The sequence below is a fragment of the Podarcis raffonei genome, chromosome 9 (assembly GCF_027172205.1).
Source record: "Podarcis raffonei isolate rPodRaf1 chromosome 9, rPodRaf1.pri, whole genome shotgun sequence".
NCBI lineage: Eukaryota > Metazoa > Chordata > Lepidosauria > Squamata > Lacertidae > Podarcis > Podarcis raffonei.
In genome coordinates, this window is record NC_070610.1 from 4,611,599 (window position 1) to 4,628,503 (window position 16,905).

General features: G+C 40.5%; 1 protein-coding gene across 1 annotated transcript in view; it reads left to right on the forward strand.

The window, feature by feature from the left end:
• LOC128420836 (ADP-ribosyl cyclase/cyclic ADP-ribose hydrolase 1-like) overlaps positions 1–16,576 on the forward strand; it is a 28,413-nt gene extending 11,837 nt beyond the window's left edge. Inside the window, exons 2-9 of the mRNA XM_053402824.1 lie at positions 3,834–3,963; positions 6,424–6,559; positions 7,942–8,024; positions 8,446–8,522; positions 9,078–9,170; positions 12,651–12,737; positions 15,288–15,358; positions 16,233–16,576. Coding sequence (XP_053258799.1) covers positions 3,834–3,963; positions 6,424–6,559; positions 7,942–8,024; positions 8,446–8,522; positions 9,078–9,170; positions 12,651–12,737; positions 15,288–15,351 — 670 coding nt within the window. The 3' untranslated portion in view covers positions 15,352–15,358; positions 16,233–16,576. The remainder of the gene's footprint in view (positions 1–3,833; positions 3,964–6,423; positions 6,560–7,941; positions 8,025–8,445; positions 8,523–9,077; positions 9,171–12,650; positions 12,738–15,287; positions 15,359–16,232) is intronic.
• The last annotated feature ends 329 nt before the right edge of the window (positions 16,577–16,905 follow it).

Here is a 16,905-nt window from a genome sequence, read left to right on the forward strand (position 1 = left end):
AATGGGAATGTGTACACAGCCATCGTGACTGGAGAAAAGTCATCCAGTTAACTTCCTGGCTGAGTTGAAATTTGAACCGAGTTCGACACTTTGACCACTGGCTACATAAAATGCAAAGTAGGGACAGTGGATAAAATAATACGAAGAGGATCCTGACCTATAAATTCAAGCCTGAACAAGCAATAAGCCTACTTTTTTTAAAGAATATTTATTAAGATTTTCAATTTTTTTATACAAACAAAAAACAAAAAATAAAAATAAAAAAGACATATAGTTCAAAATACAATCTTTTCAATAACATATTTCTCTGACCTCCTCATACCCCCCCTTCTTGTATTCCCTTTTAAATTCTTTGTTCAGCAAATCCTTACCTTAAAGCATTACAGCTTATAATATCACCTTATTTTCTATCCAAACCCTTTTTTTCATCCATATTCCTTTATATCATTACAGCTAGAAACCACTCAATTTCAACCCAACATCATTCAGCATTCCTTAATTTTACAATATTTCTGTAAATAGTCCTTAAATTTTTTCCAGTCTTCTTCTGCTGACTCTTCTCCCTGGTCACGGATTCTGCTTGTCATTTCTGCCAATCCCATACAGTCAATCAGTTTCATCTGCCATTCTTCCAGAGTGGGTAGATCTTGCGTCTTCCAATACTTTGCGATGAGTATTCTTGCTGCTGTTGTAGCATACATGAAAAAAGTTCTGTCCTTCTTTGGCACCACTTGGCCGGCCATGCCCAAGAGAAAGGCCTCTGGTTTCTTCAGGAAGGTATATTTAAATACCTTTTTCATTTCATTATATATCATTTCCCAGAAAGCCTTAATCCTGGGGCACATCCACCAAAGGTGAAAGAATGTACCTTCATTTTCCTTACATTTCCAACATTTATTATCGGGCAAATGATAGATTTTTGCAAGCTTGACTGGGGTCATGTACCACCTGTATATCATTTTCATAATATTCTCTCTTAAGGCATTACATGCCGTAAATTTAATCCCGGTGGTCCACAACTGTTCCCAGTCAGCAAACATAATATTATGTCCAACGTCTTGTGCCCATTTAATCATTACAGATTTAACCGTCTCATCCTGGGTATTCCATTTCAGCAGCAAGTTATACATTTTTGACAAAGTCTTAGTTTTGGATTCTAACAATTCTGTTTCCAATTTAGATTTTTCCACCTGGAAACCAACTTTCTTGTCCAAATTGTAAACCTCCATTATCTGGTAATAATGAAGCCAATCTCGCACTTTATCTTTCAATTTCTCAAAATTCTGCAATTTCAGTCTGTTCCCTTCTTGTTCCAAAATTTCCCAGTATTTTGGCCATTTGGCCTCCAAGTTAAGTTTTTTCTGAGCCTTAGCCTCCATTGGTGACAACCACCTTGGAGTTTTATTTTCCAATAGATCCTTATATCTCATCCAAACATTAAACAATGCTCTCCTGACAATATGGTTTTTGAAAGCTTTATGTGCTTTAACCTTGTCGTACCACAAATATGCATGCCACCCAAATACATTGTTAAAACCTTCAAGATCCAAAATGTCTGTGTTCTCAAGAAGCAGCCAGTCTCTCAACCAGCAGAATGCTGCTGACTCATAATAAAGTTTAAAGTCTGGCAGGGCAAATCCACCCCTTTCCTTTACATCAGTTAGTATCTTAAATTTTATTCTAGGCTTCTTGCCCTGCCAGACAAATTTAGAAATGTCTTTCTGCCACTTCTTGAAACAGTCCATTTTGTCCAAAATTTGCAATGTTTGAAACAAAAACAACATTCTAGGCAATACATTCATCTTTATAGCTGCAATTTGACCCAACAAGGAAAGCTTCAAATTTGACCAAATTTCTAAATCTTTTTTCACTTCAGCCCAGCATTTTTCATAATTATCTTTAAACAAATTCCCATTTTTAGCTGTCATATTAATCCCCAAGTTCTTCACTTTCTTAACCACAGTCAGTCCTGTTTCATTCTGAAACTTCTCTCTTTCAATCGGTGTTAAGTTTTTCTCAAGAACCTTGGTTTTTAACTTGTTCAGTTTAAACCCTGCAACCTGACCAAATTCTTGAATTAATTCTAAAACTCTTTTGGTACTAGATTCTGGCTCCTGTAATGTCAAAACTAAATCATCTGCAAATGCTCTCAATTTGAACTGTTTAGCTCCAACCTGTATGCCTTTAACCATCCGGTCCCTTCTAATCATATTCAGCAAAACCTCCAGGACCCATATAAAGAGCGGAGGGGAGATTGGGCATCCCTGTCGTGTCCCTTTTTCTATCTTAAATTGTTCCGTAACCACATTATTTACAATTAATTTGGCCGTTTGTTCTGAATATATTGCACCTATACCATTCTCAAAACCATGGCCTACCCCCATACCCTGCAGGTTCTTTTTCATAAAACTCCAAGAAATATTGTCAAAGGCTTTCTCCGCGTCCACAAATATCAAAACTGCCTTAGTGTTTATGTTCACTTCTAGCTTTTCCAAAATGTCAATTATATTCCTCAGGTTATCAGAAAGATGTCTACCCGGAAGAAAGCCCGCTTGGTCCCTATGAATCTCCTCAATCAATACTTTTTTCAATCTCTTAGCCAAAATGTCAGCAAAGATTTTGTAATCCACATTTAATAAGGATATGGGACGGTAGTTCCTAAGTTGAGTCTTTTCAGTCTCTGTTTTTGGTATTAGTGTAATATAGGCCTCTTTCCATGATTCTGGTGCCCTTTTCCCCTCCAAGATTTCATTGCAGACTTCCTTCAATGGTTGTAATAGCCACTCTTTCAAAGATCTGTAATAGCTGGAAGTCAACCCATCCGGTCCTGGAGACTTGCCTACTTGCATATTTTGAATGGCACCTTCTATCTCCTGGTCAGATATTTTACAGTTCAACATAAGTTTACTTTCTTGTGAAATTTTTTGTAATCCATTTATCTTCAAGAATCGATCTATGTCCATTTCGTTCTGTGGCCCTTGTGCATATAATTGTTTAAAATACTTCTGGAAGCAGTTTCTAATCTCAATTGGGTTATGTATATCTTTTCCTTCTACTTCCAGATTTGTAATTGTATTTAATTTTTGTCTTTTTTTCAGTTGCCAAGCTAGTAGTTTCCCACATTTGTTCGCTGATTCAAATGTCTTCTGTCTCATTTGTTTAATTTTCCATTCTATTTCCTGATTCATCAATTCCATGTATTGTACCTGAAGTAACTTTATTTCTTTCAAGATCTCCTGTGACTTTGGCTTTACTCTCAGTTTTTTCTCTCCTTTTATTTTCTCCAGAATTTTATCCTTTTTCTCATTTCGGCTTCTCTTCTTTATTGCATTCTGTTGAATCATGGAACCCTCTCATCACGGCTTTACTGGCATCCCAAACTACTCTTTTTTCAACATTAGTAGTCATATTTATTTCAAAATAGTCTCTCAAGGTTTTTTGGGCCTTTTTATATACTTCTTCATCTCTAAATAGAGTGTCATTCATCCTCCAGCCTCCAGATAAAGCAGCATTAATTTCAATGTAACTTCCACCTCCACAGTTGAAAGAGAAAAGAATGAGACTCAAGCATGTTGGTTAGCCTACTGTTATGCTCATAGTTTACTACGACTACTGCTTTTAGTTGAAGTAATCCTCTTAATCAGAAGTACATTTCTTGGGCTGTTCAGGAGAGGGAAAGGCAGGTTGTCAGACTTCCATTATGCTTAGGAATTAGGAGTGCTTTCTCACTATCCAAATACTATTTTGTATAATTCACATTTAATAGTGTCAGGCTGAACAGCAGCCATTCTCAAAGACCCCTGTGTGTGTGTGTTTGTTTGTTTCTTCTACAGAGACAAAGACTGCCTCAAAATTTGGGAGCTATTTCAAAATGCCTTTATGTACAAGCATCCATGCAGGGCAACAGAGGAAGATTTCCAGCCTCTGATGGACCTGGCCAGACAATCCATCCCATGTAACAAGGTAGTTATTTTGTGCTTGTTAATTTCTCAAGAAAATTATTAAAGAATATTTTGAATTAAATTGTAATCAAGATGTTGACTTAAAAACTGTTTGGGATGAGGGTAAGGCAGTTATTTTATTCAGAAATGTGCATACCAAGGGAAAGTAAGGGAATGTAAGAAATTGGAACTATCTGACAAATGAATAAAGAAAGAGAAAGAAGTGGTTACAGATGCAGGAAATAAAGAGAAACTTCAAGAGATTAATTTATTACAGATACAATATTCAGTGCTTGTAAACCAATAAATAGAAAGGAAAATTAAGTTTGTAAAACAAAGGAATTTTGAATTTGCAAATAAACCAGGAAAGTTACTGGCATGGTAACTTTAAAAAGGGAGTAGACAAAGATTAATTAATGAGCTGGTGAAGGATGGAGTACACATAAATCCAAAATCCAAAAGAAATCAGACAAGAATTTGTGAGGTTTTACATAGATGTGTTGGGACACGGGTGGCGCTGTGGGTTAAACCACAGAGCCTAGGACTTGCCGATCAGAAGGTCGGCGGTTCAAATCCCCATGACAGGGTGAGCTCCCGTGGCTTGGTCCCTGCTCCTGCCAACCTAGCAGTTCGAAAGCATGTCAAAGTGCAAGTAGATAAATAGGTACCGCTTTGGTGGGAAGGTAAACAGCGTTTCCATGCGCTGCTCTGGTTCACCAGAAGCAGCTTAGTCATGCTGGCCACATGACCCGGAAGTTGTACGCCGGCTCCCTTGGCCAGTAAAGCGAGATGAGCGCCGCAACCCCAGAGTCGGCCATGACTGGACCTAATGTTCAGGGGTCCCTTTACCTTTTACATAGATGTGTATAAAAGAGAGAAAGAAGACTTTAAACTTATAGAGAATTATATAGAGCGAAGTAAATTGGGAAATATTTTGAGAGAAACCACAGAGCTTGGTTGGTCACTTTGATACCCAACCAAGATAAAGACATGACAAATCCCAAAAACCTCTGCCCGATATAGCTATTAAACTGCAATTGTAAGTTATCTGCAACAATATTAGCAAATAGACTCAAAAAATTATGAGTGACTTAATATGTGAGGACCAAGAAGGCTTTCTCCCCAGCAGACCATTAAAAGATAATGTTAAGAATATTATAAACATAATAGAATACCTAGAAGTTCATAACGAAAAACAGGCAGCATTGATATTTCTGGACACAGAGAAGGCATTTGACAATGTGTCTTGGATATTTATGAAAAGAGTCCTGAAGAAAATGGATTTGGGGAAAATATTTTTAAAGGCTATAGAAGCAATATATACTGAACAACGAGCAAATATTATTGTAAATAAAACTATATCTGATGGCTGTACAGTTATGAAAGGAACTAGACAAGGCTCCCCATTGTCCCCATTATTGTTTATTTTGCTTTCAGAAGTATTGGCACAAAGATAAGAATGAATGACAAAAGAAGAGGTATAAGAGTGGGTCAGCAAAATTCTAAGTTAAAAGCACATGCAGATGATATTATTTGACCTTAGAAAACCCACTAGAAAGTGTACCAGCAGCACTGGAAGATATAAGGGAATTTGGCAATCTAGCAGGCTTTAAACTGAATAAACAAAAAACAGCAATGTTAGTCAAAAATATGGATTGTCCCCTTACAAAAGACTTAGAAAGAACTAGCGATATAAAGAGTGAAAAGAAAGTGAAATATCTGGGAATTTGATTAATGGCGAATAATCACAACATCTTTAATGGTAACTATGTAAAGGTTTGGAAAGAAACTAAAAAAGACCTGAAAATCTGAAGTAGAATGCAATTGTCTTTGCTGGACAAAATTTCGGCTATAGAAATGAACATAGTCCCAAAATACTAATCCTATACCAGACAGTACCTATAGTTAATGACATTTGAAACTTCAAGGAATGACAGAAAGAGCTTTCTAAGTTTATTTGGCAGGGGAGAAAATCCACGATAAAACATAAAATTATGATTGATACCAAAGAGCGAGGCGGTTTTCCTCTCCCTGACTTACAATTATGTTTATGTTGAAAGAATGGATTTTACTAAAGAATAGCCACTTATTAGATCTAGAAGAGCACAGGAAGGCCTGAAACTGGGAGGGGGAAATGGCAGAAATTAAGATACCCCCCTCTACATGTAAGCATAACTGTATAAGGGGGGGAGGTGACAGGAGTTCATGGAGCAAACATTGCACCAAAAACAAAACAACAGAACCTACCCATTCTTACTACCAAGACCTTTTGTTCTTATCTGTACAGATGCCCAAATATTTTCTGCCACTACTTCCGGATCTCTTGCCCCGTAAGACACAAAAAAACCCAAAAACCATCCAAAAGCTTTCAGCCCAAAGCTGAAAACTGTGGAGAGAAATGGAAAGAGGAGGGGTTATATTACTGTTATAGTTCAGGAAATGTGTCAGAGCTAGGAATTCAATATTGACACTTTACTTACAGTCGCTGTTTTGGAGCAAGACAAAAGACCTTGTACACCGTTACACAAAAACTAATCGTGATTTCCTCACATTGGAAGACACTTTACTAGGCTACATGGCAGATGGGCTCTCATGGTGTGGAGACCCCTCCAGCCCAGGTAAGAAGAGTGTCCTATTCTCTACCAAAAAAAAGAGAGAGAGATTTAGGGTTCCCCCCTTCTGGTATGGGGGAGGGTAGGAATTCTATCCTTTAAGAAGGTTTGAAGTAGAAAGGATATAATAATGTATTGTTAACAGTTATCCAGTGATTGAAAGATGCAACTTCAGAATAAAAGAAAAGAAATCAAAGCCATGGAAATAATGTACAATAGATGCTCTGTATGGTGTGTAGACATCAAATTCACCCTCACCCCTACTTTCCAGTTGTAGCAGAGGCATGTTATAAGAAAAACCTGTTCCTTTTCCTTTATGGGGTCTCCAAGAGCCTGTAAAGAGTCCTTAAGTGGGTTTCCTGTCGGTAGGAGAAAATAGCAGAGGTCAACCAAGGAATATTGAGAAGCAAAGCAGCTAGTAAACTGTTTATTAAACTGTTGCAACAGGGTGCTCGCTACCACATGCAGGAGGGAGGAGGAACCCAGAACAATGGTGTGCAAACTCTTCTATAGACTTTTGAAATTGCCCACCCTGTAGCCCAAGGTAAAGGTAAAGGGACCCCTGACCGTTAGGTCCAGTCGTGGCCAACTCTGGGGTTGCGGCGCTCATCTCGCTTTATTGGCCGAGGGAGCCAGCGTACAGCTTCCAGGTCATGTGGCCAGCATGACTAAGCCCCTTCTGGCGAACCAGAGCAGCGCACAGAAACGCCGTTTACCTTCCCGCCGGAGCAGTACCTTGTTATCTACTTGCACTTTGACGTGCTTTCGAACTGCTAGGTTGGCAGGAGCAGGGACCGAGCAACGGGAGCTCACCCTGTCATGGGGATTCGAACCACCCACCTTCTGATCGGCAAGTCCTAGGCTCTGTGGTTTAACCCACAGCACCCAAGACCAACCCCCAAAACATCAGACATGCTTCACAGGAGGTGGTCTCCAGCAGAAATCCTGTTTGCCAGGATACCTGTTAATGGTCACTGATTGCTTTACCTGGGCAGCCTGGCCACTCTTTTGTGATGGTAAATACTTTTTGTTCCTGAATCCAGGTCACAGGCTCACCCTATTCATACACAAATACGCCCTTAAGACAAGGTTTGTAAGCAAAAAGACAAAGGGAAGGCTTTCCCCATTTCCTCCCTCCTTGGGGAGAAATATATTGAGGTCAAACTGGGAGAGTCAAAACTATTTCAGACACGTGGTTTATATACTCACGTACCAGTATGTGTTTGCCTTGTACATTTATGAATGTTTATTTTCTACTTGAGACCCTAAAATTCTTACTTTCCTCTTGTAGCAGAGGCATTGCATTAAAACTTAGTTCTTCTTCCCTCCCCTCTCATAGGGCACAATATATCAGTCTTGTATTTATGCTCAAACTGTATTTATTATAGGAGTCAACTACGAATCTTGCCCCGAATGGACTGAGTGTGAGAATAACCCTAGTTCAATGTACTGGAAAATGTCGTCCAAGATGGTATGTTCTATGCAACCCAGGTCAGCGATACTGAAATGTATATTATGCTTCACTAATACACAATTGAATTAAAACCAATGGCTAATAAAACGAAATAGTATCCCTTAACCCAGGGATAGCCAAGTTGGTGCCGCCAAGATGCTGTGGAATCACAATTCTCTCACCAGCCTCTGCCAGCACAGCAAATGGTCAGGGAAGATGGGAGTTGTAGTCCAATAAAATTTAGAAGGCACTCTATTGGCTCCCCCAATATGGTTGGGCATTTTGAAATTAACACCACTTGCAGAACCTGGGCAATCTTTTCTTCACTTAGGCAAACTCATAAAATTGGTGACGGTTGAAAGGTCAAAACTGTAAGTGGGTACAAGGTATTGAGCAGGTTCTCTTGTTACATTAAACTATGTTTTCAAATATGTTTTAGTTTGCAGAAGCAGCCTGTGGTATAACTCAAGTGATGCTTAATGGGTCCATAGAAGCTGGAGCATTCAGAAACAACAGGTATTTTCCCACTTGACTGTAATGCCTGCCTATCCATGCCCAGGTCGTTGTGATATGCCTGTGTATATCTTCCTGATGTTCCCAAAGTGAATTGATAGACGTGGTATTTTTGTGGATTAAGAAGGCAGCCATACTGCTTCCAGGTAGGTTGTTCTTACTCTTGATTGATGGAGAGGTAAATAAAGACTCATAATAAACAAACTAGCTTTATTGCTGTCAATAAGAGTCAACTTAACATAGCTCATTGGCCTTATCCTGGCCTTTGACAATTTAGACATGTATTTTAAGGACTCGCCCTATGCTTGTGATTTTAAACTGTTTTTAACATTGTAGTTTAAATTGTTGTGATCCACCCTAACACCTCAGAGTGAAGGATGGGTAATTAATCAAAATCATACATACATACATACATACATACATACATATACATACATATTTATCTTCTGAAATTGCTAGGCAATGGCAATGAATAACATCTATAAAGATTTTTACCTGATATGTTTTATTGAGGCTGGTAAACATCTGAGCTCTTTTCTTATGCTCCTGCTCTTTCAGCATTTTTGGCAGTGTTGAAGTTGTTAACTTAAATCCGAATAAAGTCTCCAAGATGCAGATTTGGCTTATGCAGGACATTGATGGACCACAAAGGTATGTTTTGATAATGCAGAATATAATAACTCTCTATATCTAGGGTTCAGTTAGAAACAGACTACTACAACATGGCATATCCTTATCCAACAGACATGCTGGTTTTCCAAGAATGATTCCTTCTTTGTTAGCAGTATTGTTCTGCTTTCTCAGAAAAAGCTCAGTTTAGGCAGTCATTTTAAAGGTGTTTTTTTGGGGGGGGGTTGGCTGCTGCTGTTGTTAAATTAAGCACTTTTAAAAATTATTTATCTGGTACTTTGATATGCAATCTATCCTACATATTAAGTGCATTAAAAAACCATGCATATTTTCTTTTGTCATAATTTTTGGCACAGCTTTTGTCTTTTGGCTGGAGACAAATTACAGTAGATACTGAAAACTTCTATCAGTTTAATGTCATGAATTTCCATGAAGAAACCAGTGTGAAATGGGTGTTGTGTGACATCCTTAGGCTTCCTCACTCCCAGACCTACAATTTGAAGTGTTACCTGGAGAGACAGAAAGAGCACCTGTTCAAGTCTGCAGTGCACATCTACCCAAAGAGTTGAAAAGGGCACTGTGGGGACTTCAATGAACTGAAGACAATGGTCATCTCTGAAACAGTTTTGTCTGGTGTTTCAAAAACCCATCACTTGTTCCTGGGGGGCACGCAGGGGTACACATACCCCTAAACATTTTGTGAATCTAAATTTGGTCTCAGTGAGGGGCAGTATTTCAATATGAGTAGTAAAATGAGAATACCCCTAAGCATTTTTTAAAGGAAAAAAAAGCCTGTTCAGTAAGAGATGAACCTGCACAAAAGAAGACAAAGTTGGCTATCAGGAGAAATAACGCCTCTAGAACTATTGTCTCTCTCTACTGTTTGCCTGTCTATCATGTGCTGTACATACTCGGGAGAAGTTAATGGATTTGGTTGCAGTGCTGCCTCTTGCCAGTAGAGGACATCTGCATCACACAAATGGATTTTGCTTTTATGCTTGAGGGAGGTGGATGAGTTTCTAAGGGTAGATAAAAAGTGTGCGTATCAGTGGCCTACATTATTATTATTATTATTATTATTATTATTATTATTATTATTATTATTTGTTCTTGTTGTTGTTGTTGTTGTTGTTGTTGTTGTTTAGTCATTTAGTCGTGTCCGACTCTTCGTGACCCCCTGGACCAGAGCACGCCAGGCACTTCTGTCCTCCACTGCCTCCCGCAGTTTGGTCAAACTCATGCTGGTAGCTTCAAGAACACCATCCAACCATCTCATCCTCTGTCGTCCCCTTCTCCTTGTGCCCTCCATCTTTCCCAACATCAGGGTCTTTTCCAGGGAGTCTTCTTTTCTCATGAGGTGGCCAAACTATTGGAGTCTCAGCTTCAGGATCTGTCCTTCCATTGAGCACTCAGGGCTGATTTCCTTAAGAATGAATAGGTTTGATCTTCTTGCAGTCCATGGGACTCTCAAGAGTCTCCTCCAGCACCATAATTCAAAATCATCAATTCTTCGGCAATCAGCCTTCTTTATGGTCCAACTTTCACTTCCATACATCACTACTGGGAAAACCATAGCTTTAACTAAATGGACTTTTGTCGGCAAGGTGATGTCTCTGCTTTTTAAGATGCTGTCTAGGTTTGTCTTTGCCAGTGTGGTGTAGTGGTTAAGAGCGGTAGATTCGTAATCTGGGGAACCGGGTTCGCGTCTCCGCTCCTCCACATGCAGCTGCTGGGTGACCTTGGGCTAGTCACACTTCTTTGAAGTCTCTCAGCCCCACTGTTTGTTGTGGGGGAGGAAGGGAAAGGAGAGTGTTAGCCGCTTTGAGACTCCTTCAGGTAGTGATAAAGCGGGATATCAAATCCAAACTCTTCTTCTTTTTCTTCTTTTCTCCCAAGAAGCAGGCGTCTTTTAATTTCATGACTGCTGTCACCATCTGCAGTGATCATGGAGCCCAAGAAAGTAAAATCTCTCACTGCCTCCCTTTCTTCCCCTTCTATTATTATTAATATATCACTCATCTGACTGGGTTCTCCCAGCTACTCTGGGTGATATCAAACATTAAAAATTTCCCTAAACAGGGCTGCCTTCAGATGTCTTCTAAAAGTCAGATAGTTGTTTATTTCCTTGACATCTGACAGGAGGGTGTTTCACAGGGTGGGCGCAACTACTGAGAATGAAGAGGAATGAAGGAAAATTATGAGACTGAGGGGGAAAAGAGAAAGAAAGGGACAGAAAAGAGAAAATGCTAGAGGGGAATAGTTGAAAGAGAAAGGAGCAGAAACAACAGTGTCTCGGTTTAATAATAATTTGAGATTTTTCATACAAGATAATATTGTACCGTTTCAGTAACATTTCATTTAGAGAGCTCTGGTGAGCTCTGCATGCAATGCTTAGAAATGTTTTGCAAGTGTAGCTCTTACCATTTGCCCTGCGCTTTTCTGGTCTGTTTCTGAGCGCATTTTTTCTTCCCTGGCACTTCCCCCAGGAAAACCTGATCTTTACCACTCAATCAAATTGCAAATAGCAATTTGGGTTTCCCCTGGAATGCCGTTTGCTGTCAATAGTGCTGTCAATAGTGGGATTTTGCCGGGCAAAAGAGAAGTGTGTTTGTAGTAGCTGTTAGTGCTTACTGTCAACTATCCTTCAGTGTATAGTTGGAATAGTTATTCAAGAATGTCGGGAGATTAAATTATTCTACTCCCTTCAGAGCAGCAGAAGTTCCTTACAAGTAAAGTCTCAGATGCTTCTTTCAACTTGTGATTTGGAAGATATGCTCTCTGAAGTGAGGTGGGGATGGCTGTGATTCTCCACTGGGAAAGACAATGGTCGTGTGGATCCAGAATTGGCCTCCACAGTCACTTATGGACTCATGGTTAAGACCGTGTTTATGGACGACAATCTTGCTTGGCTGCAAGTGATCACCAAAGAAGAAGAACATTACATGCATGAGTAATAGAAGACAAATAGTACATGCGTACTCCTGCTATACCCATTTCAATTCCCAAACTCACTACTTTCCTATGCCTTTTAAAATGGTTCAGCACTTTTTAAATAAACAGTTATTCTCGACAGTGGCGTAGGGTGGGTTGTCAGTACCCGGGGCAAGGCAAGTAATTTGCGCCCCCTAACCCATGGATTTGCGCCCCCTAACCCCCAGATGTTGTACAGTCAGGATCCAGGTCACCCAGAGAGTCTATGCAAGTTGAGCAGGCTTCCTTGTTGCAGACATTCCCCCAGCATGGAGCCCCCAGGGACATGTCAGCTAGCCTGAATCTACCCATTCATGTGATTTTTATTTGTATGAGGAAGAACATGTCAGAGGAAATGAAAACTCTGGAGCTCTCAAGAACTTTTATGGGTCATGCAGCAAGGACAGATGTACTTGCCCTCTCTTAAAATGCTTTTACTAGTTTCTGTAGACAGTTAATTTGTAAACATTACAGGACCGATGGACATACAAATTTCATTCTGAATGGAAATGTGATTGCTTTTATTTCCAGTGAAACTTGCACGGGCCAATCCATTTTAAAGCTGAAAGCTATCCTGGAAAGCCGAAAGATAAGTGTCTCTTGTGAAGATAATTACAGGTAATTTTGTGTACCGGGTTATCAACATGTTTTTAAACAGCGAAGGCAAAATTAGATGTGATGGAGGGGCATAAATCACACATCCCCATTCACTTGGATATAAGGGGAGGATGGGGAGTCTACCCAAAAAAATGGAGTGGTGAGCCTTTCTGCCCTTTGCTCTAGTTGTTCCGGGGGGGGGGGGTTGAGGTTTTTTCATCCTTTGCAGAAGGGAAGGGATCAAGGAAGGCAGAAAACTGCTGCAGCAGGTGACTCCATGGAAAGAAAGACTCCGAATGAAGCAGAAGTCTATGCCTGATGCCACTTCCACATGCTAGTTTGACCTTAAATCTGTTTTTTTTATAAGATATTTATTAGCTTTTTCACACATTATAAGCACACATATCACAACAAGAAACAAAAACATAAACCATAAACACACACAAAACACAAAAAACACCACATGTATAATTTCAATCCCTTATTTTCATAAAACTTATTTTCCCGACCTCCTCGTACCTCCCCTTACTGCATTCCAATCCCTAATTAATTTTGATCAACAAATCCCTCCCTAATTTCTAATAAATAATTTTAACCTTTCTTTTCATATTGCATAATGGTTACAGCATACAACCTCATATTTTCCAAATCCACAACGTCTTAGCATTCAACAATTTTACAATGTTTCTTAAGATAGTCTTTAAACTTCTTCCAATCTTCTTCCGCTGTCTCTTTTCCCTGGTCTCGGATTCTGCCAGTCATCTCTGCCAGTCCCATATAGTCTATAACTTTCATCTGCCATTCTTCCACGGTGGGTAGTTCTTCTGTCTTCCAATACTTTGCAATGAGTATTCTTGCTGCTGTTGTAGCATACATAAAAAATGTCCTGTCCTTCTTTGGCACCAACTGGCCGACCATACCCAGGAGAAATGCCTCTGGTTTCTTCAGAAAGGTATATTTAAATACCTTTTTTATTTCATTATAAATCTTCTCCCAGAAAGCCTTAATCTTTGGGCACGTCCACCAGAGGTGAAAGAATGTACCTTCATTCTCTTTACATTTCCAACACTTATTGTCAGGCAAGTGGTAAATCTTAGCAAGTTTGACTGGGGTCATGTACCACCTATAAATCATTTTCATAATATTTTCTTTTAAGGCGTTACACGCCGTAAACTTTATACCGGTGGTCCACAACCATTCCCAGTCTTCAAACATAATGTTATGACCAATGTCTTGTGCCCACTTGATCATGGCTGACTTAACTGTTTCATCCTGTGTATTCCATTTCAGCAGCAAGTTATACATTTTTGACAAATTCTTAGTTTTGGACTCTAACAATTCTGTCTTGACCTTAAATCTGACTGACTTGAATGGTCAAAACAGCTCCCCCAATGATCTGTAAACATTGCTGAATGTTTCCAAAAGAATGTGAGTCGTGTGGGTATCTCCTTTTCAATACGAATTTGAAGGAGAGCCTTAGCTTGTAAGGACAACATTTTATTTTTGCAGTTTAAGTACTACCCATTTAACTAGGTCCTTAAAGGCTCATTTTCCTTAAACAGCAGCACCCCACCGTGTCACGTGGGAAACAGTTGCTAGAACCAAATGGAGTTTCAAAAGCAGTTTGATGTGGCATTGGTTTAAAAAAATGCCCCTGGATTAACACAAGTCCTTTGCATGCTCAGCTTGAATTATTTTACTCAGCAATTCAAAGTATGGCCTTTGTGCAAATAAGAATCTAGAGATGGAATAGTGTCATAACTGCTTAATTTCTTAAAGGAGAGGTTTCAGTAGGGCGTTTCAGTTCAGAAAAGCTTTGATTCCTCTGTAAGAGCTGAGTGTTAGCTCTTGGTGCTTCTGCAGCCCAGCCAGTTTTTTGCTGCAGTAGCGGCACCAAAGTGACCTCCCCAGAGTGCAAGCCGGGGCAGTGTTGATGGAGGTTCTGAGCTGCCGTGAGGACCAGACCTCCCTCTCATCCTTGCTGATGTGGCCCAAAGGAAAGCAGAGCAGCACGTTTGGCCCAACCTGTGTAGATAGTTAACTTTCCAGCCTTATAGGGCAATGAAAGCTTTCTGAAACTGTGGTTCAGTTTATTCCAGGGGTTGGCAAAGCTGCAAAGCCTTGGGCCGGTAAACTGCGTCCGAAACCTTGGGGCAGGCCGGAGTAGGTGCATGGGTGTGGGCGGGCGCACATGCGCACATCCCGGTTTCCTTGCTGCCAGAGGTGGCGGTGGAGGAGGTGCCCGCAGCTTCCTATTGGCTGCAGAAGCTTCCTGCAGCCAATAGGAAGCCGTGGCTGTGTCACGGAAGTCAGTCCCTGCATGGCAAGCCGGCGCCACGTTGCGCCGGTTTAGCTGAGTGGGCGGGGCTAAAGACCAACCCCGGGCCAGATGTGGCCCAGGGGCCATAGTTTGCCGACCCCTGGTTTATTCTGTTATATGAAACAATGGAATAGCCCTCATGTTGTGAAGACAGAAAGTCAGGGATATCTGAGATTATTTAAGTAATTATTTTATTAAATGGCACTAAATGCAAATGAAGTTGCTAGTGTATTTCTTATGTCTTGTAACAGGCCAGTTCGGTTGCTTCAGTGTACCAGTAATCCTGGCCACGCCAGCTGCGATGTCTGTTCCTGAAAACATGGTAGGTACCCTATGCTGCTTATATTGTTGTTCAACTTTGTATAGTATGGGATGGCGTTTCTAGAGGGAGTCAGATATAAAAGCTCAACTAGCTATCATTGTGAAAGACCTGTGTAGTTTAAACCCAGGCCTGCTACAAACTAGATCCAGACTAATTTAAATTCCACTTTCAAAGGGTCTACTTTAAGCATGAAAATCTTTGGGTCCAGTTCATAGAGAGAAGGGGCTGGAAGGGAAGAATGGAAAACTCTTCTCCTACTGTTTGTCATCCAAGATAATGGAAAGATTTGATAGGCTGTTTTTATTTATTTAGTGCATTTATCTTCTGCCCTTCTTCCAAAGATCTCCAAGTGACAAACGTGTTCTTCCCCCTGCCATTTACTTTCCCAAAAATCCTGTGAGGTAAAAGTTAGACTGAGAGATACCTACTGGCCCAATTTTGCCTAGGGAGCTAAGTGGGGATTTGAACATGAGTCCAGATCAACACTCCAACCTCTGCAACAAAAGTGGGGAACCTCTATCCTGTGGGTCAGATTTGGTAAGCTAGAACTCTCCATTTTAACTGCAAGGCTGTATTCTCCAAACCACACCCACCTACCCCACATCTGACATAATATGTGGTGTTAGATGTGGGGTAGATGTCATGCCCGTGGCTGGAAAGAAGTCCCTATGCATCAGTTCCTTGGTTCACCCACTTGTCAGTCACCTGGCATCATTATGGAGAGATCAGGATTTGGCCTGCCAGCCCAAAACTGTTGCCCAATCCTGCACTACACCACATTAGCTCTCGTTTCAGCTACTTATGAGGATAAACAAAGGGCCCATTACAGCCCCTGTAGTTAATGCTAGGCTTTCCCTTGTGCTCATTACTGCAGAGGACCTCAGCATGGGAGGAAGACAAAGAAGAGAAAACCCACATACTTGAAGCAAGACCCAAAAATGTCACAGCAAATGATCTCTGGACAAAAAGGAGCAAGAAGTTCTCTACAGCTAACAAGACTCTCCTGAAGTTGGCATCACTTGGTCAGTCTTCCAAGTACAAACTCTTCAGGAAAAGTTCAAGAGGGGTTTTATTTGAAGTTGCAATGGGATATGGCATCACGCCTTGAAGGACTGTTTTGAAGGAACAAAATGTTATTGCACTGAATAGGAGGTTTTATTCCTTTACATATGAGAAACCGTTGGGGTTATTTAATAAAGGCAAAATCCAAATGCAGTAGACATCAGATTAGTCTACCTGCTCTTGAAGGGTTTGATTTTATCCTTTCTTCTTTACATTTGATACGTTTCATAATTTTTGCAAGAAGCGGGCACACTAGGACCTTGCTAAGTGCCGTATTTTTCACTCCATAGGGCGCACCGGACCATAGGGCACACCTAGTTTTTAGGGGGGGAAAGAAAGGGGGGAATTATTTTTTTCCCCCCCCAGCCCGAAAGAGCAAAGAAGCCAAGACAGTGAGCGGGATCCATCCAGCCGGGAGAGGCTGTGCGCGGCTTTGGCAGAAGCCAAGACAGGGAGCAGGATGGATCCCGCTCACTGTCTTGGCT